At 42.5% G+C, this 20,197-nt stretch overlaps 1 protein-coding gene across 1 annotated transcript in view; it reads left to right on the top strand.

The window, feature by feature from the left end:
* Positions 1–14,457, top strand: part of Atrn (attractin) — a 102,050-nt gene extending 87,593 nt beyond the window's left edge. The window contains exons 25-29 of the mRNA XM_042694427.1: positions 3,095–3,156; positions 4,453–4,531; positions 8,945–9,052; positions 11,186–11,300; positions 11,773–14,457. Coding sequence (XP_042550361.1) covers positions 3,095–3,156; positions 4,453–4,531; positions 8,945–9,052; positions 11,186–11,300; positions 11,773–11,897 — 489 coding nt within the window. The 3' untranslated portion in view covers positions 11,898–14,457. The remainder of the gene's footprint in view (positions 1–3,094; positions 3,157–4,452; positions 4,532–8,944; positions 9,053–11,185; positions 11,301–11,772) is intronic.
* Positions 14,458–20,197: the final 5,740 nt, after the last annotated feature.

Genomic DNA, 20,197 nt, shown 5'->3' with positions numbered 1-20,197 from the left:
TTTCTGGGTAGGTGTATTGAGTTTTCAACATAGGCTCTCTTACTGTTTTATTTTCCTTGAGCTACAGCTTTTCTAGTTTTAGTATAGCTCTCAAATATATATACCAACTATACTAGTTCAGTAAAAGCATAGAGACATATTTAAGGAAGAGAGTAGGAAAATGTCTAACCAGTACGATAGAGGCCATTAAGTTTAATCTTGGTAAAATTTCTAATACAGGCAAAGCCTTTTTGCCTTGGAGTCTTGTTTTTTAAAGCAAAGTAGCTGAGGAAATCTAATTCTTTACTCGGAAATTCATGTAAACATTGGTGCTTTAAAAATGGTAACGCTAAACTCTAGTTCCTTCGCTCTGCCCCAACCCCAAGGTTCTTTTCCATAATTAGGAACAGATCAAAACCTTTAACTACTGATGGTATTTGAAACTAACTATAAAAATCTTTGTAGATGCAGTTAAGGGGTGTGTGTAGGGGGGAAAACAGACTGAAAAGGTCTGCGTATAGAAGGGTAGTGGGTGTGTTGAAGCTAGTTATGCCTGTTTTCTGGCCAGTTGTTTCTGTGGGTGAGGGCCCTTCTTTCAGCCTCAGCTTTCTAAAAGTCATCCTGGCTGTTCTCAGGAAGCAGGGGCTCAGCTGGCTTCCTTTGTGCCCACAGTTTGGGAGGGTAGGTGTTTAACATAGAGATGGGACAAGCAGACTTTTCGTGAGGGTTGGAAGGTGGGTGGTGGAACTGGGTTCTGACTTGTTGCTAACTCTACAACAGAGGTTGTTATTGTAACGTGGAACTAATATTAAAAGTCCTCTCCATGCTTGGTATTTCATGTGAGAGACCAGTGTTCACAAGGGAAAGCAGCTCAAAATTTGTTTTTAGAACTGGGCATTCAGTTGGATTTTAGAGTGATATTTATGGGTACTAACAGGATTGCTGTACTAAGCAAGAGATGTGGGAAACTTTTGTTTACTCAGATATACTTTTTAAAACTGACAGCTTTATTGAGATATAGTTAGCATACCATACAGTTCGCCCATTTAAAGTATACAGTTCAGTGGGTTTTAGTATTTCCTAATCAATTTTAGATTATTTTTATCTTTCCAAATAGAACCAACTAGCATTTCTCCCTCTCCTGGCAACAACCAATCTATACTTCCCAACTGTGGATTTTCCTGTTCTGGATATTTCATGTAAATTAAGTCACTAATATGTGGCCTCTGTGACTGCATCTCTTCATTTAGCATAATATTTTCAAGGTTCATGTTTAGTCTGTTTTAGTACTTAGTTAAAGCTGAATGATAGTCCAGTGAATTTGTGTACCACGTTTTGTGTATCCATTTTTCTATTGAGGGATATTTGGATTTTTTTTTACTTTTTGGCTCTCATGCACAATATCAGATGTACATTCACTCATGCATTTGTCTATGATGCTGGGGATTGAACCCAGACCTTCACACTTGTTAGACAAGTATTCTACCATTGAGGTTGGAAGTAGTAGCTTGCATGGAATCTATGAGCAGCCCAGTGGCATTAACTGGCCTTGAGGCTCTGACAGAGCTTGGGTATACAGTTTCTGTGCCAGCACAAACCAGCATTAGGTGGGTGGTATGTGAGGCCAGGTGATAATCACTGGACCCAGTCCAGGACTGTGGTATCTACACAGAGTTCTATATGCAACTTAGTTTTTAAAAGGAAAAAAAAACTTTGTGTCATAGGAAAACTCATAGGAGGTGCATCTCCCTTTCTTTGCAAAGATTATGCCTGTTTGCAGACAACAGGCCTAAGCTTCTATGGAAAGATTCAGTCTTCTTCTGGCTTGTTGCCGTGCCGTGTTCAGAACTCTGAAGGAAGATTAGCATAGTCAGACCTATACTGATGACATCCATGGCCACGTATGCTCTCTCTGCACCTCATATGAGGGATGGACACTCCAGAGGACTCTGGAACCTTGAGAAGAGTCAGGAACAGAGGGTTCAGGCAAGCTCGCAGCCTTGGTGGAGCTTGCTGGCTTCAGGGACTGTGGGATTAGTCTGCCATGTACAGACATACATCATTTGTGTGTACCTGGCAGACTGAAGCCAGCCTTACAAAGAGGCCAGCTATGCCTTCCCATCTTCCCTGTCTTGCATGTTCATATGATGAAAGGCTTGATGGAAAAGATGTTAAAGGCAAGTTAAGAGGCCCCTTTTTCAAGCTTTTAGTAGTTTTTCCGTAGTCATTCAGCATTCATTCATTATTTGCCCATTCAAGTTTTTGAGGATTTTGTTTATAGCACCTAGTAAGAACAGAAAGCATTTGTTCTCTGATAGTTGGAAAATAAGAACTACTATTAAAAAAATTCTTTTGTCCGGACGCCGGTGGCTCATGCTTGTAATTGTAGCTACTCAGGAGGCTGAGATCTGAGGATCACGGTTCAAAGTCAGCCCAGGCAAGGAAAATCTGTGAGATGCTTATCTCCAATAAACCACTAGAAAACCACAAGTGGCACTGTGGCTCAAGTGGTAGAGCGCTCACCTTGAGCTGAAGAGCTGAAGGACAGCGCCCAAGCCCAGAGTTCAAGCCCCATGACCCACAAAAAAAAAAAAATTCTTTTGGAGGTATAGAGGTTTGAACTCAGGGTGTCACACTTCCCAGGTAAGTGTTCTGTGTAGGTTAGCACTCTAGCACTTAAACCACAGCTCTACTTCTGGGTATTTGGTCATTAATTGGAGATAAGAGTCTCACAAACTTTCCTGCTGTCTTTGAACCATGATCTTCAACATCTTAATCACCAGCTCCCAGCTCTAGCTCCTTTTTTTCCCGTCTTTTGATAAGCCTCTACTGGGGTTTCATGGTAGGAGTCCAAGCAATCTTCAGGGTCAGACTATGGGAGCTTCAGAGCTGGTGTGAAGTGCAGAGGTGGGATGCAGAAAGTTATGCCTCAGAAGATTGCTTTTGGGTTGGAGGTAAAGAAGAAAAATTAGAGGGTAAGACACTTTGTCTTCAGTGAAAAAATTTCATTAATATCTTTAAAGAGTAAAGTATTGTAGCTCCACTCTTGAAAAGAGGAGGCTGGATCAGTGGTATGATGTAGCCTGTGTAACCCTCACCCTGTCTATCTCCACAGATTGCTTTCTCCCAACATAGCAATTTTATGGATCTGGTACAGTTCTTCGTGACTTTCTTCAGGTAATTTTCTACATACAAACTACACCTGTTCTTTTGATTCAGGCCCTCAATTCCATAATTTCATGGAGGGTAGAAGAATAATCTTGTGTTTCTGTAACAGATAAAATTTCATACACATTCTTGAAAGATATATCAGATACAGTTCACTGTAACCTGATAAAATGAGAACATTTGTTTTTATCTTCTGGTTTGGGGGGCAGCTTTGCTTGTACCCTACACTTCTCACAGTTAATCTAGCTCTTCCTATAGGAGAGCTTGTGGTCTTAGCTAAGCCTGAGCTACATAACAAGACTGTTTCAAAAAATGAAAGTATAGACTAGAACTGTAGTTAACAGAGCCTAGAAAGGGTGTAGAGGAAAGAGGGAGAGAATAATTACTGGATACAGAGGAGAAGTAAGATAGGAATAACAATATCATGTAGCACTTAAGATGCTATAGTTGAGGACAGTTAGTTTGAATATTTCAAAATAAGAAATAGGATGTTGAAGTTCCCAATATAAAGAAATGATAAATTTATTTTTTTAAATATTTATTTTAAGCTGGGCACTGGTGGCTCAAGCCTGTATTCCTAGCTACTCAAGAAGCTGAGATCTGAGGATAGCAATTCAAAGCCAGCCTGGGCAGGAATGGCTGTGAGATTCAAGAACTACTCAGAAAAAAATCTAGAAGTGCTGCTTTGGCTCAAGTGGTAGAGAGCACTAGCCTTGAGCAAAAGAAGCTCAGGGACAGTGCCAAGACCCTGAGTTCAAGCCCCAGGACTGCCACACACACACACAAATAAATTTTATAAATGTATATATTTATTTTAGATCACAATTTCTGAGGTCATTATTTAACAATTCTTTTTTTTTTGGGGGGGGGGTCCAGTTGTGGGGCCTGAACTCTGGGCCTGGGCGCTGTCCCTCAGCTCTTCAGCTCAAGGCTAGCGCTCTACCACTTGAGCCACAGCGCCACTTCGGCTTTTTTCTTTTTGCTTATGTGGTACTGAGGAATCGAACCCAGGGCCTCAGGCATGCAAGGCAAGCGCCCTACCACTGAGCCACCTTCCCAGCCCACAGTTGTTTTTCTTACTTGGGATTGTTTTGAATAAAGGCAGGTAGAGATCAGGGTTCTCTGCCCTTGAGAGATCAGGGGTGGAAGCCCAACTCACCTCCCTTTGAGCCAGAACATTGTAATAAGTATCAGAAGGGAGCTTCGCTTTGGGGTTTGGCAGGTTGTTCCCCATGGGACCCAAGCTATAGAAGGTAGTGGTGCTGATTGTGAGGCCTAATTATAACAGCACTTTCTTTCTCACAGTTGTTTCCTCTCTTTGCTGCTGGTGGCTGCTGTGGTTTGGAAGATCAAGCAAAGTTGTTGGGCCTCCAGGCGTAGAGAGGTAAGCATCAATGGAAAAAAATAAATGACAGATTCCCCATAAAACAGTGTTTTTCTTTCTTTCTCTTTTAAGCAAGTCACTTTTACCAGTCCAGTGATAACTGATGGATTTACCACTGTTAGATGCATGTTGCCCTTTGTAGTATTTGGTCAGCAGACTTAGAATTCTGCATGATCACAACCACTGCTTGGCTTGACACAGTTTTCATAAGAACAGTTTTCTTAAGTATGACAGTGACAGGGCTGCAGATGTTGCCTAATGATAGAGTACTTGTTTAGCATGTGCCATGGCCCTAGTTTGATCTATAGCACCACCAAGAAAAGAAAAAAAAAGGGCAAATCAGCTATTTAAACACTACAGATTTTCCTTTATTGTTCAGTGAAAGAGATAAATATATGTTTTGTTTTTTGTTTTGTTTTTTGACTGTCATGGGGCTGAACTCTGGGCCTGGGCACTGTCCCTCAGCTCTTCAGCTTAAGGCTAGCGCTCTACCACTTGAGCCACAGTGCCACTTCCTGTTTTCTGGTGGTTTATTAGAGATAAGAGTCTCATGGACTTTCCTTCCTGGGCTGGCTTTGAACCTCGATTCCAAGATCTCAGCCTCCTGAGTAGCTAGGATTACAGGCATGAACCACCAGTGTCCGACAAAATAAATATGTTTTTAACTTGTCTTTTTTTTTTTTTTTTTTTTGCTAGTCCTGGGGATTGATCTCAGGGCCTGGGCACTGTCCCTGAGCTTCTTTTGCTCAAGGCTAACACTCTACTACTTGAGCCACAGCACTACTTCTTGCTTTTTCTGTTCATGTGGTACTGAGGAATCGAACCCAAGGCTTCATGAAGGCTAGGCAAGCACTCTACCACTATGGCACATTCCCAGCCTTGTCTTATTTTTTAATGAGTCTTGGTTTTTTCCAGATCTTAATTCCAAAAGTAGGTCAAATATTTACAATGGACAAATTCAAGTAAGTAAACTTAGAAGTTACAACATAAAGGCTTTATGTTAGCTTTCATTTGCATTAGTTTTCCTTTAGTCATCCTGTCTGTTGCTAAAGGAAATGTTCATATGTGTGAAATCCAGATTTGAATGTACCCTTGATTTTTTTTTTCACTTAGGGCTGGGCTTTTTAGAAGACCATGAGAACACCTAAAATCACAAATTACCAGCAGTTTTCACTGGTCTTAATGTCTGTAATAGGGTTAGGTTAGCTCCAGGAGAGGGGCTTCTTCTTGCAGGCCATACCACCCACATAGAGTGATGCTATCATAGAGATAATGTGGCATCCTTGTTCCTGTAGGTTTTTAATTCACAGGACAACATTCAGCAGGGATGGGTTTGTTTGTTTGATTGATTGATTTAATGGTACTGGAGTTTGAACCTAGCTCCTTGTGTTTGTAGCTGGGTATCCTACTCCTTGAATCATACACCAACTCCTTTTGCTTTTCTTTTTCCTTTTTTTTTTTCTTTTTGGGTCCAGTCGTGGGGCCTGAACTCTGGGCCTGGGCGCTGTCCCTCAGCTCTTCAACTCAAGGCTAGCATTCTACCACTTGAGCCACAGTGCCACTTCCGGCTTTTTTCTTTTTGCTTATGTGGTGCTGAGGAATCGAACCCAGGGCCTCATGCATGCAAGGCAAGAGCTCTACCACTGAGCCACCTTCCCAGCCCTATTTTATTATCTTTAAGTAGTTGTACAAAGGAGTTTCAATTCAACATGTCAGTTTGTGAGTACAGTGTATCTTTTTTGGCTTTTTTTTTTTTTTTAAAGAGCTGAGTACCAAACTCAGGGCCTTATACATACTAGGCAAATGCTCTTCCACTGAGCTAAATCTCCAACCCCAGAATAGAACATCTTGATCAATGTCACCCCTTTCATCATTCTCCCCCATCTCTCCCCAGAGGGTTTTTAAAAATAGGATTTGTGGGCTGGGATGTAGCTCAGTGACAAAGGGCTTGCCTAGCAAGTACAGTGTCCTGGGTTCAGTCCCCGGTACCAAAAAGGAAAAGAAAAAAAAGCAAAATAGTTTTAAAAAAATAGGATTTGTTGTTTGTTTTTGTCTGTGGTAGTAGGGTTTGAACTTAGGGCCTTGAGCTTTCTTTTTTTTTTTAATTTAATTTAATTTTATTGTTAAGATGTTGTACAGAGAGGTTACAGTTACATGAGTAAGGAAATGAGTACATTACTTGTTGATCATTGTTACTCCTTCCCTTCCTTGTTGTTGTCTTACTAACCCTTACCTCCTCCAGCTCCCACACTCCTATCCTCCCTTCCCCCCTTGCCACCCAAAGTTGTAAAGTTCATTTCCAATATACTATCCTGTGGGTATGTTTGTTGCAATGGGTTATCCTGTGTCCTTGTGTCAGCGTTTTGTTATTCCCCTTCCCTTCCCAAGATTAACATATATATATTCAGATGCAGAGTATCAGAGGGCCTTGTGGTTTCTAAGCAGGCACTTTTACTGCTGAGGCATGCCTCCAGCCCTGATTCAGATAATTATTTTTTTAGATAAAGGCTCACTTCCTGCCCAGGTATGTATCTGGGTATGACCCACCAATGTTATCCCATGGTAGCTAGGATCACGGGCATATACCACTGGGCACAGCTGTCAATTGAGGAAGGATTTTGGGAACCTTACTGCCTGGGTTGGCCTTGAATTGAGATCCTGCCATTCGCCATCTCTCAAGTAGCTAGGATTACAGGCATGAGTCACTGGTGTCCATCTAAAATGGCTATAATGCTGATGTGTTGTGCAATGTTCTGGAAAAAGTTAAGGGAGTAAGAAACTAGGAATAGTGGCACAGACCTATAATTCCTGTACTTGGGAAGCTGAGGCAGGAGAGGTTGCAAATTCAAAGCCAACCTAGACTCCATTGCAAGTGTGAGGAAAGCCTAGGCTACATAGACTCTAAAAAAAAGGTAGGAATTATTTACCAATTAGTATTTGTTTATTTGTGCCAGTCCTGGGGCTTGAACTTGGTCTAGGCACTATCCCTGAGCTTTCTGCTCAAGTCTAGCACTCTACTACTTGAGCCACAACTCCACTTCTGGCTTTTTTGGTACTTAACTGAAGAGTCTCAGTCTTTCCTGCCTAGGCTGGCTTGGAATCACAATCCTCAGATCTCAGCCTCCTGAGTAGGTAGGGTTATAGGCCTGAGCCACCAGTGCCTGACCCAATTAGTAATTTTTAACATAAAAATGCCCTTCTAGAATGGATCCATGATCAATGCAGCCTCAAGATTGTCTCTTAGGGGCTGGGAAGGTGGCTCAGTGGTAGAGTGCTTGCCTCACATGCATTAGGCCCTGGGTTCGATTCCTTAGCACCACATAAGCAGAAAAAGCCAGAAGTGGCACTGTGGCTCAAGTGATAGAGCACTAGCCTTGAGCTGAAGAGCTGAGGGACAGAGCCCAGGCCCAGAGTTCAGGCCCCACTGCTGACAAAAAAAACAAAAAAGAAGAAGAAGAAGATTGTCTCTTATACTAGGTAGCTTAAAAGGGGGTACCAATGCTCAATAGGAAATGTACTCATTACCTTACTTATTTAACTCTACCCCCTCTGTACAGTATCTTGTTTGAAGGTAGTTCGAAGCAAGGCTTATTTGTCTTCCATGGCAAAATCTCAAATCTTCGAGAATATGCCCAGAAGATCTCTACTATCCTTGCTGATATGGTAATGACCACACACTATCTTAGATGCTGTAATGTAATAGTGTCTCATCTGATCCTAATAACAATCTTACAACATGAAAACACATTTCAGAAAAGAAGAAACAAATCCAGAAACGTTAAACCCTTTCCCTAAGGTCATATAGCTGAAGAAAGTTGGAGCAGGGATTTATATCTACATTTTCCTCCATTCTGCAGAATTTCACATATGTGTATGCTTTTAGTTTACAATCTCTTTGAATCTCTCAGTTCCTGTTTGCTCAGTTTTTTGTTGCTCTGTGAATATTTGGTTCTGGTTTCAGCAGGAAGAAAGTAAGACTGGCTTTAGTTTAATAATAAAAATATGAAGAAATGGATCTATGATGTTTTATGCATTCTACAAGCAAGCATCGTAGCATTATATTCACCACTATGTTAGTATGAATCTTAACAGTATGTCCACCACTGTGTTGTATGAATCTCTAACATCATATCCACTACTGTGTTAATCTGAATCTCTAACATTATGCCCATCACTACATTAGTATGTATCTCTAACATGTATCTTTAACAACAACAACAAAATAGTATTACCACATCCAACAGAATTTGGTAATGATGTCTAGCCCATGTCCTATTTGCCCCAGCTGTCACAGGAGCATCATTTTGAAGCATCTGTTTGAATCAGGAAGGATAAAGTATTTTTGATAAGTAGTATTCACTAATAAAACTCCCCTTAGTACTCATTGCATTAATGCCTGCTTAAATTCATTAGCAACTTCTTCGAGAGATGCAGCAGATGGCTAGCCGTCCCTTTGCCTCAGTAAATGTTGCCTTGGAAACAGATGAAGAGCCGCCTGATCTTATTGGGGGGAGTATAAAGGTGAGAATATGATTCTAAAGTCCCTGTAATGACTTCAAAACTCAGGGTTCTGAATCTGGCAAACCAGAAAGAGCAAATGCCTTATTCTCTTACCTCCTAATTTTCTTTTCTCTCTTTATCTATTAGCTAAAACACTGAGGTTATCAAGTATTCTTTGGCTCTCATTATTTAGTTGTTTATGTCATTAAGTAGCTAAACTGAACCATTGTTTTTTGTTTTGTTTTTTGCCTTTTTTTTTTTGCTGGTCCTGGGGCTTGAACTCAGGGTCTGGGTGCAGTCCCTGAGCCTCTTGGTGCTCAAGGCTAGCACTCTACCATGTGAGCCACAGTGCCACTTCTGGCTTATCTGAGTAGTTAATGGGAGATAAAAGTCTCATGGACTTTCCTGCCCAGACTGGCTTCTAACCATGATCCTCAGATCTCCGCCTCCTGAATAGCTAGGATTACAGGTATGAGTCACCATGCTGGGGGAATCATTGTTTTTTTTATATTTTTAAGTACTTTTTTTTTTGGGGGGGGGGTCCGGTCCTGGGGCCTGAACTCTGGGCCTGGGTGCTGTCCCTCAGCTCTTCCGCTCAAGGCTAGCACTCTACCACTTGAGCCACAGTGTCACTTCCGGCTTTTTTCTTTTTTTTTTTTTTTTTTTTGCTTATGTAGTGCTGAGGAATCGAACCCAGGGCCTCATGCATGCAAGGCAAGTGCTGTACCACTGAGCCACCTTCCCAGCCCCCCCTTTTTTTTTTTTTTTTTTTTTTGAGTCCGGTCGTGAGGCCTGAACTCTGGGCCTGGGTGCTGTCTCTCAGCTCTTCAGCTCAAGGCTAGTGCTCTACCTCTTGAGCCACAGTGCCACTTCTGGCTTTTTTCTTTTTGCTTATGTGGTGCTGAGGAATCGAACCCAGGGCCTCACGCATGCAAGGCAAGCGCTCTACCACTGAGCCACCTTCCCAGCCCTTTAAGTACTTTTTAAAGCAACAAAATGGTTACTGTATATTGTGTGGAAGATAAATATTTGACTATCCCCAAATGATAGTGATAAGATTTTATATTTTGGCAAAATGACAAAATATTTTATATACTGTGGGCAAATAGCTATATATATTCTGAAACATACATATGAAACCATTATTGAGTTCACAGAAGTAGAGGTCTACTCACCCCTCCTCCATAAAGAACAAATCATGAACCAAAACCAAAACCTTGGGTTCCAGATTGGTAACGTACCATTATGCCCTGCTGAAGGATAAGCAAATAGTCTGCATGGGAGCATCCCCTAGATCAAGATCAAGCAGTTAATAATCACCAACAAAAGGCAGGCCACCCTGAACAAGAATCAACAGAAACTACAGATGATGGATTTAGATAGAACCACAAGTGTTAGAACTGACATCTAGAGAATATAATAGAGCTAAAAATGAAGTATTTAAAATGCACATCTGTAATCCTGTCAGGAAAATAGTTTGAGCCATTTTATATTACATACTAAGGTCAAGACCAGCCCACACTACAAAATGAGACCTTGTCTCATTAAAAAAAAAAAATGCAAGAAGTTAAAAAATGGAATCATAAAGATTCTATGAAAGTTGAGAATGGCCAAGTAGATCTGAAAAATAACCAAGCGAAACTTCTAGAAATGAAAAATATACTAGCTAAAAGTTTAAATTCATTTCACATGTTGACTGGCACTATAGATACAAGTGAGAATATTTTTGAACTGGAGGAAGAACCTGAGAAGATTTTATAGACTGTATTACAAAGACAGAAAATAGGAACTATGACAAGTGATAAGAATATGGAGGATAGGGGCTGGGAAGGTGGCTCAATGGTAGAGTGCTTGCCTTGCATGCATGCGGCCCTGGGTTCGATTCCTTAGCACCACATAAGCAGAAAAAGCTGGAAGTGGCGCTGTGGCTCAAGTGGTAGAGCGCTCGCCTTGAGCTGATGAACTAAGGGACAGTGCCCAGGCCAAGAGTTCAGACCCCATGCCTGGCAAAAAAAAAAGAATATGGAGGATAATTAAAGCCAAGAGTTAACATCAACCACCAGTGCTGTGATGTTTCTTGTGAGTACCTGAAGGTGGTTCTTGGCTGTGAAGTATCTATGTAGGTTATAATAATTCTTACTATTCTTCCAACAGACTGTTCCCAAACCCATTGCCCTGGAACCATGTTTTGGCAACAAAGCTGCAGTTCTCTCTGTGTTTGTGAGGCTCCCTCGAGGCCTGGGTGGAATCCCTCCCCCAGGACAGTCAGGTGAGTAGATGGGCTCTACTTACACTGAAGGAGCCGAGCCTTGGGACTTCCCTTTGGTAGAGAGTGTAAGGATGTAAGGGCAGTATTGAGCAGTGCTACCTCACTGGGTGCCAACGCTTCAGTGAGATAATTCCATTTTTGTTTGTTCCTCAAACTGCTTTTCTGAGGTCTCCATTACCTTTCTGTGGAAGAACACTTAAGTAAATTGCTGCAAACAGCTATTCTTTTTGTGTCAGAAATTGAAAAGGAAGAAAAGTTATAGTCACATTTTTGTAAATGAACCTTTAAAGAACAGGAAAATGGGTTTACCTCCCAGATGGACAGGGGAGAAGGAAAGAAGGACAGGCTAGGAGGAAGATTTTCTTATATATCTTCTTTTTTCCCCTACCATGGAAATATAAAAGGAAAATCCTAAATATTCTAGAAACAAAAGAAGCTTTTCCTTGACATGTTTCCTTTGGGTTCTCCCAAGGTCTTGCCGTAGCCAGCGCCCTGGTGGACATTTCTCAGCAGATGCCAATAGTGTACAAGGAGAAGTCAGGAGCAGTAAGAAACCGGAAGCAGCAGCCCCCTGCACAGCCTGGTACCTGCATTTGATGCTGAGGCCAGGGACTCCATGCACGCAGGAGTGTGTGGCCCAGCTGCAGGGGAAGGTGCAGGCAGGGAAGTGGTGGTGCAGTGCAGGGCAGAAGACTGGAAACCCTTGAAGCATCCACCTCATCTGCATGATCGCAAGCTTTCTTTGACGGTTTCTCCCATCTGTGTCAAGCATCTAACCTTTTATTTTTGCATAGGAAACAATAGATTTAATTACCTGTCCAGGAATGTTCTGCTTGTTGCTGGAGGAGGCCAATGTAAAGCCAGTGAGAGAGCTAGGAATGACACCCAGCTTCTTCACTTGTGGGAACTCTTCTTGGGACTGTTTCAACTGCAAAAAATGAAAGACAGTGTTTACAAAGAGACCATCGTCGTCGCCAGTTCTTCAACATGGTCTTTTAAACACTAGTCAGATGAAATAACTTTTCATCTGAAGCCTGCTATCTTTTTAAAAGATGCACTGTTTACTCTCAATTTCCGCAGATATCGTTTCCAAGAAGTAGCTTTTTTCTAGTTGACCATTAATAATGGTCCATCTCTTTTAAATCATATCAAACTAGGACCGAAGGGGGCTATTTTAAATGTCAAGGTCAGCAATGTTACTTAGAGTGTAAATGGATGTAATAGTTTTCTATAGCAACTTGATTAATTTAGTCTTAGTCCATTTGAAATTTTCTCTTTCACTCTCTTTCCCTCTTTCACTCAGACACACAAACACACACACACACACACTAAGTGCCTAGACTTTAAATAGATCTAGCAATTGGAAAGTTAGTGAGCCTAAGTTTTTACATAATTGCATTCCTACATTCTTGTAAAATTTAAATAGCTATCATTGGCAATCTGCTCTTTTTCTAAAATCTAATTTGCAGCCAGGAAAGAATTTTCTCACCCAAGAAACATTTGACCTAACAGCAAGGACTGAAGAAAACAGAGAAATGAACTAACTGTGAAAGCTCCTGTTTTTATTGTTTGCAAAAAAAGGACAGTCAAGAGGATATGTGCCACCTGCCCCACCCAATGTCATTGGCCTGATGCTTGATCAACCCTCTGCCTCCTCCTGACTGGGCAGCATAGAAGAAGAGAGTCGCTTAATTTCATGTGTCTCCTTTAAGCAGAGAAGAGTATTGAGTGCGCTTGAGACACCTGGGTCAAAGGGTAGCTTGCCCCAAATCTGTGGGTCATCCACAGGTTAAGGGTAAGTGGACACCAGGAGAGGGACAGGCCTTTGTTGTTGTATAGCTCCTGCTCAGAACCTGGAGAAGGACTTGGAGCTGTCTGCCCTTTCTTCCACAGGCTTGGCCTGGCCCACCCATCCTCCTCACAGATCAAGCTGGTGGTTGTGAGGAGGGCAGTGAATGCTGAATTAGGATGAAAAGCACATGAAAAATGGACAAGGAGGGTACACTCTGCCAAATGGAAAATGACCAAATTTAAGAGGAGTGGGGCAGTCCCCTGCTCTTCTCCCACAGGGCCCTGACTGAATGTTGTGTTTCCCCATTTATGGTGCTCTGTATTCTGGCATTATGCAGCCTCCCACAATCTCTTCTGCTTCAAGACCCGCAACTCTCTGGAATTACCCGATTGGGATTGGCGTCTGGACAGCATTGCTCAAGTTTGTGAATTTGGAGAAATCAACACTCAAAAGAGCAAAAACTGCGGCATTTCACCTTTAAATGCAGTGCCTAGAGAGGGAGTTTTTTCTCTAACCCAACACTAACCCCACTCCTATAAAGAAGCTCTTGGAAAGATCTTCCCAAGGAAGTTGAACCATAAAACACTGATGCACAAAACACCTCTACTGTGAGACTCACCTCTCAAAAAGCTTCTGTTTCATGTCATTGGTAAAGAGCGGACAGTTCTAGAAAAGACCCTGAATTAGGAGCTCCCTACATCCCCTCCACAGAACAAAGTTTCAGAGTGTCTGCAGTAGCCTGGCCCTTCTCCTCTGTACCTAGCTACCAGGAGGCCTCTTGGTGAAACAAAAGGGAGGCCACTAGGCTCGTCCCCCTACTAGGAAGATTCCTCCTGGTTGGATCAAAGGACCAAATTAAATTGGCCAAAGAAGTTTCTTCACCACATTAGTCCCATGTTTTGAAATAACATGCACCATGACCCCCAGCCCCCTGATGATATACTTTTTTCCTCTAAAAGATGTTTATTTTTAAAAAGAAAGAAGCAAATGAAGTTTAATTCTGCTCCAGCCATGGAGAAACAGCTGGATCCACCTGCTTCTACTGTGCAGCCAACATCGAACAGCTTCTTCCTAGCCTGGGGCAGAACGGGAGTGGCAGGGAAGAGTTGCTCAGCTCAGAGCCAGTTACCAAGAGGGAATGGGTTGTCACCTGGTACCTTCCCCTGTCACAGAAGAGCTTGTACATAAAATAGTCATGAAAACATTGATCTTGCACTTGTACATAACTATACAGTAGTGTCCAGAATGTTCAGACATTCAGAGTGTACATAAAACAGAACAAATATCGTAATGTATTTTTTGTGTGTGCTGGGCCTGGGGATTGAACTTAGGGCCTGAGCACTGTCACTAAGCTTTTTTGCTCAAGGTTAGGGCTCCACCACTTGAGCCCCAGCTCCACTTTCAGCTTTTTTGCTGATAATTGGAGATGAGTCTCATGGAGTTTGCTGCCTGGGCTGGCTCTAAATCATAATCTTCAGATCTCAGCCTCCTGAGTAGCCAGGATTACAGACATGAGCTACTGGCACCTGGCTCTGTAGTGTATTTTTATTAAATGTAATGACATGTGAATTTCACCTAATATATTTCTGTGCCATACAATGGGTATCCAAGCTCTAAGAAGTCCTTTCTTCAGGCCAAGAATTGCACCACCATGTGCTGATGTGTCCATTTGCATCTGGTACTGAGTATGTAACTCAAAACAGGACTCATATATTTCAGAATACCTAGGAAGAGAACAGGGCATGGTGGGGCATGCCTGTGATCCCAGCTTTCAGAGGCTGAGGCAGAAGGATTGAGTTCAAGGCCAGCCTAGGCTATATAGTGAAATCCTGCTCCCCCCCCCCAAAAAAAAATTAATGAACCAAGAGTCAGGCGGTAGGTCTGTACTCAGCTGTACTCAAGGGGGCTCAGGAAGCAAGAATGTCCACCGCTGTTGTTGGCTCTGCAAGCTCCTTGTGCATCTTCTGGCAGACTCTCCATACTCAAAGGCCCAAAAGATGACTAATCCCACCCTGAGAGATGTTTCTCTAATCTTAAGATCAAAGACAAGGTTCTCCAAGCTGTTTTTCATAGTGTCTAAATTGATAGTGACTTTCTGAGAACCATAGTGTATAGTAAAACCAGAATGGAAAGGAGAACTCAGTTGCTGGTGAATAGCTCCATTTCCCCGTGGAGATCCCTGGCCTCCTGGCCACCCCCCAGCCCTCCCTACACAGTGTGGGGAGGGGCTAGTGCTTCCCTCTGAGAGTCACGTGTAAAGTAGGAGGGGTTTTGGAGAATGCAACCCATACTCCATTGAGCTAACCTGGAGGAAGACTGTCAGTAGAAGGAAAGTACCAGAATGTCCATGTGCAATTCCTGAAGTAAAAAATTGGATGTGCACTGAAACCAGGCAAGTAAAAGCAGAACACTCTGGGTAGGAAGACATTTTTCTGACTGGTGCCTGTCTTGTTCCTTCAATTTAATGTGGAGGCAGGGGGTGGTGGGATGGCAATTCACTTCCTTGAGATGGTGATGTTTTCACGAACACCTTCTTTTCTACAGATGCATCCATTTGTTTCCTAATGCTAAACACTAATGCTAAACACTAGGACAGGGACTGAGAAGAAAAAATAGCTCTTTAGAAGTACAAGGTGATCTTTCCTTATGTGGTTTCTGTGAGAATACCCATCCTGAGGACAGAACTAAGAAGGCATCCCTTTCAGAAATCTGGAATGTTTACCCCGTGACTAAACTGTGTGGTCTGCAACCATGTATACACACACACACACACACGCATGCGCACATACACACACAGACACAGCTTCTGGTTGGAGACCCCAGCCCTGGCTGGCCAAGCAGAGCAGCTGGAGCTCACACATCCAGCCCGCAGGGAGACTCTGGATTCAGCACAGAGGGAACCCAGCACCTTCCCTTCCAAATGCAATAACAGAATTGACTTTCGTAACTAAATCTGTGCACAATAACATTCTGAACACTAGTGAAGCTTGTTGCGTTGAAATAATTCTGGCTCTGGAAATGTTTCTGTTTTACAGTTATTTACAGTTTTTGTTCATTTGTTTGGATTCAAGCTTAGTTTGTTAATATGTATAATTTAGCATCTATTGCACTCATGTAAATATGGAGTAAGTATTGTAAACTATTTCATTGCTGGGATTGTGGGTGTTATACATACATTTAGGACTGCAATTTTTTGGTATTTTTTGTATTGTAAAATAACAGCTAATTTAAGCAGGAAGAAGAGAATTAAGGGAGGCCTGTGCGTTTTAAACACAAATGTGAAGCACTTGTATATAAATAAAAGTAAATACTATAATACAAACTCCTTCTGAAATAAAATAGATCTGGTAAAATGTGGTTTTGCTCTAAGTGTTTAATTCTAATTTTGCCTGGTTTCATTTGTATCTTCATTTTGGTCATTAGAATTTAAGAAAAGAAACAATATTGCTACTGAGGAGGCAGAAATAAGGAGAATCGAGGTTTACCAAGGACAGATTCATCTTGGTCAACAAACTGAGCATGGTGTCTGGGTGCTTGTGGTCCAGTTAAACTGGGGTTGAAGGTAGGCGAACCATACTCTGAAGCCAGCCCTGGGCATAAATGCAAGATTCTACCTGAAAAATAACAAGCAAAAGAGATCTGGAAGCACAAGTGATAGAGCACCTGCCTTGTAAGTGCAAGGCTCTGAATTCAAACCCCAGTACTGCCAAAAGAAAAAATTGCCAATGTTTCACACTTCCTCCAATGAAGAACTTAGTCATGAAGGTGAAGGTACAAAACTGCCCAGAGTACCTTGTACCTGTGCAAGTCACAATTGCCACTTAATTCCAGAATGCACCATAGAGGGCAGTAATACACCTGTTGATAACCATTGCCTTACATTACCTAGCCCTGCCCTTTGCTGCTGCTGTTCGCCCACTTAGTTCCAGCCATCCTGGCTGCCTTGTCAGTGTCTGGACCCACCAAGCACAATGCTACCTCAGTGCTGCTATCACTGTTGCTCCATTTGCAATGTCTTGAAGGTAGACATCTTGTAATGGGTACATCCCACCCAGCTTTCAAATGTCTTGCTTGATACTTGTGAGATGAAATATTTTTCATTCTAATTATTTTAATATATAACGTAGTTCTATTTAAACACAGTATTTGAAAGATGGCTTAATAGACAAAAGTTGTTTTTATTTTTTTTCAGAAAAGCAGTTTGTTTTGTTTACCATAGCTTGAATCCTTCCAAGCACTCTCAAGTCTCCAGCCCAAGAAGATGATTAGTGAGGCCTGGTGACGGTGGTTCATGCCTATAATCCTAGCTACTCAGGAGGCTGAGATCTGAGAATCACGGTTCAAAACCAGCCCAGGCAAGAAAGTCTGTGATACTCATCTCTCCAGTTAACCACCAGAAAAGTGGAAGCGGCACTGTGGCTCAAATGGTAGAGCACTTGTGAGCTGAGGAGCTCAGGGACAGTGCCCAGGCCCAGAGTTCAAGTCCCATTACTGACAAAAGAAAAAATGATTATTGATTAGATCAGATGATTTTGATTCAAGACTGTATGAAATATACTGAACATAGTACAGCTCAGCTCTGTTATCAAAGGATGTGAGTGTGTGTGTGTGTGTATATGCTGGTAGAGTAGTTTAAACAGCCCTGCTACCAGATGGGTGTATGTGTGCTGATACAGTGTCTTAAACTCAGGACCTTGTATTCAGTTTGCTTGCTTAGCTGGTGGACTACACTTGAACCATACCTCCAGCTCAGCCTTTTTGCTGGTTATTTTGGAGATGGAGTCCCATGAATGTTTATGCCTAGGCTGGCTTCCAACCATGATGCTCTGATCTGAGATTATGAGTAGCTAGGATTTACAGGAGTGAGCCACTGGTACCCAGTTCATTTGTTTACTTTTTAATATTTATATTTTTATACTGTTGGGGTTCAAATCCAGGGTCTTGTACATGCCAAGCAAATGTTCTACACTGAATGATAAACCCAGCAATCTAGATTGCTAGCACTCACTTGGAAGCTAAGCCTTCTTATTTAATTCTTGTCTCAACCATTTGTGAATTTTCTTCTCTTGTGTGAGCACTCACTTTAGTTGTTTTTTTTCCCTCTGCATCTTCTACCCTGATCTGAAGGTGCTTTGTTATTTTTTTTTGTCTTTTCATTTTTGAGAGGTTAATATTTTGTTTCTTCTTGGTGGTACTAGGGTTTAGACACAGGACCTTGAGCATGCTAGGTAGGCATTTACCATTGTAGCTACACTGGCTCCACTTTTCTTTTTTCTTTTTTTGTTTTTTTGGAACAAGATTTCACTATGTAACTCATGCTGGCTTGGGAATTCTTGCCTCAGTCTCCCAAATGCTGGGATCACAGGCATGTGCCGCTATGCTCAGCTCCTGGAGGCTCCAAGAGACATGTCCCTTGCAGAGCAGCTTTATAAGATTGCCCTGGGCCCAGAACTTTACAGACTAGCAAGACAGGACCGTGTCCCTACCTCTTTTCATGAGCAAACTAAGGCTCACTAGCCATCTGCTGGGATTGCTCTGAAGTTCTGTACAGCTGCTGGCTTTTTGGAAATTTCACTCCCCACTGTCCACATTTCCTGCAAAAATTAGTTGGGCTGAAGCCATGGCGGGGGGGGGGGGGGGCGGCATTTATGAGCCATGAAGTTTCCACTAATAAATCCATGGATGCTTCTAGCATCTGCCTTTCCATCTCTGCTCCGGTACCAGCCACCTGGCCAGCTGGGGAGTCAATATTTACAACAGCAACCAGAGATCCAGGGCCAGGACTACAGTCAGTCTCCCTGAGTGTGTACAAGGGTGACAGATCCTTGGAAACACATGGGGCCTGACACAGATATGGCCATGGGGCCACAGCTGGTCTTAGTCTTAATATATTTGGCCAGACTTAGTCCTGTACATAAACCAGAGCCTTTTTTAGGTAGAAGTAACAGAAACCAAACTCTTAACAGACATAGGCAAATCTGATTTCCTAGGACTGCTGTAACAAATTACCCCTGCCCTTGATGACTTAAAACAATAGAAGTCTATCCAAAGTTTATCCAAAAATAGTATTTTTGGATGCCCAGTCTGAATGGAGGTGCTGGCAGTGCCACATTCCTTCTGAAAGCCCTGAAAGAACTCAGGCCTTGTCTCCTCCATAGTCTAGTGGCTCCTGATATCTCTTGGCTTGTGGCTGCATCATTCCACTCTCTGCCTATCCTTACATAGCCTTTTCCCAAGTAGGCTCTTGTGACATACACTCACATGTCTCCTTAACAATGCTGGTCGTGTATGTAATCCTAGCTACTCAGGAGTCTGCAATCTGAGGATCACAGTTCAAAGCCAGCCCAGGCAAGGAAAGTCCATGAGACTCTTATCTCCAATTAACCACCAGAAAACCAGAAGTGGCGCTGTGGCTCAAGTGGCAGAGCGCTTGCCTTGAACTGAAGAGCTCAGGGACAGCGCCCAGGTCCAGAGTTCAAGCCCCACGACCAAAAGAAGAAAAAAAAAGATATCTGGGAAGGGAAGTCCATGAGACTCATATCTCCATTAACCAGCAAAAAGCCACAAGTGGAGCTGTGACTCAAGTGGGAGAGCTCAGTATTGAGTGCAGAAACTAAGGGGCAGCACCCCTCCACCCACCTCACCCTACACACACAAAATTAATGTAGAGAGATCAGACAGACACACAGACCAGATAGGTTCTCACTATTTTCAAATACCACCTTCTCACTTCATCGTCCCAATCTTTTGGAAAATGTCTGCCTGTTTTTCTGTTCAGAAATTCTACTTTCACTCTGTTAAGATATCTACATTTCACTCTGATTATGAGTTAAAATGGAGCCAAGTTTAACACATTCACCTACGGAAGTCACTTAGCAGGCACAATCCTGTGCTTGGGTCACCATGTAGCTGTAGTGAGCAGGGCAGAATGGTACTATCACTATCTCTCCCCCACCCTCCCCATCTTGCCCCAGAGCACACACATAGGTGTCCACTCCCATGCAGGTGCAGATGGCAGAGAGGATTCTTTCTCATCAATTAAGAAGAGATTGAACTCAGCCTCTGTCCAATGGCTCTTCCCATTCCAGGTGACCCTGTGGTATGA

The sequence above is a fragment of the Dipodomys spectabilis genome, unplaced genomic scaffold (genome assembly GCF_019054845.1).
Source record: "Dipodomys spectabilis isolate Male_0828 unplaced genomic scaffold, ASM1905484v1 ptg000175l, whole genome shotgun sequence".
NCBI lineage: Eukaryota > Metazoa > Chordata > Mammalia > Rodentia > Heteromyidae > Dipodomys > Dipodomys spectabilis.
Note: the sequence above shows the minus strand (reverse complement) of the source record. Positions and strands in the feature narration are given on the sequence as shown.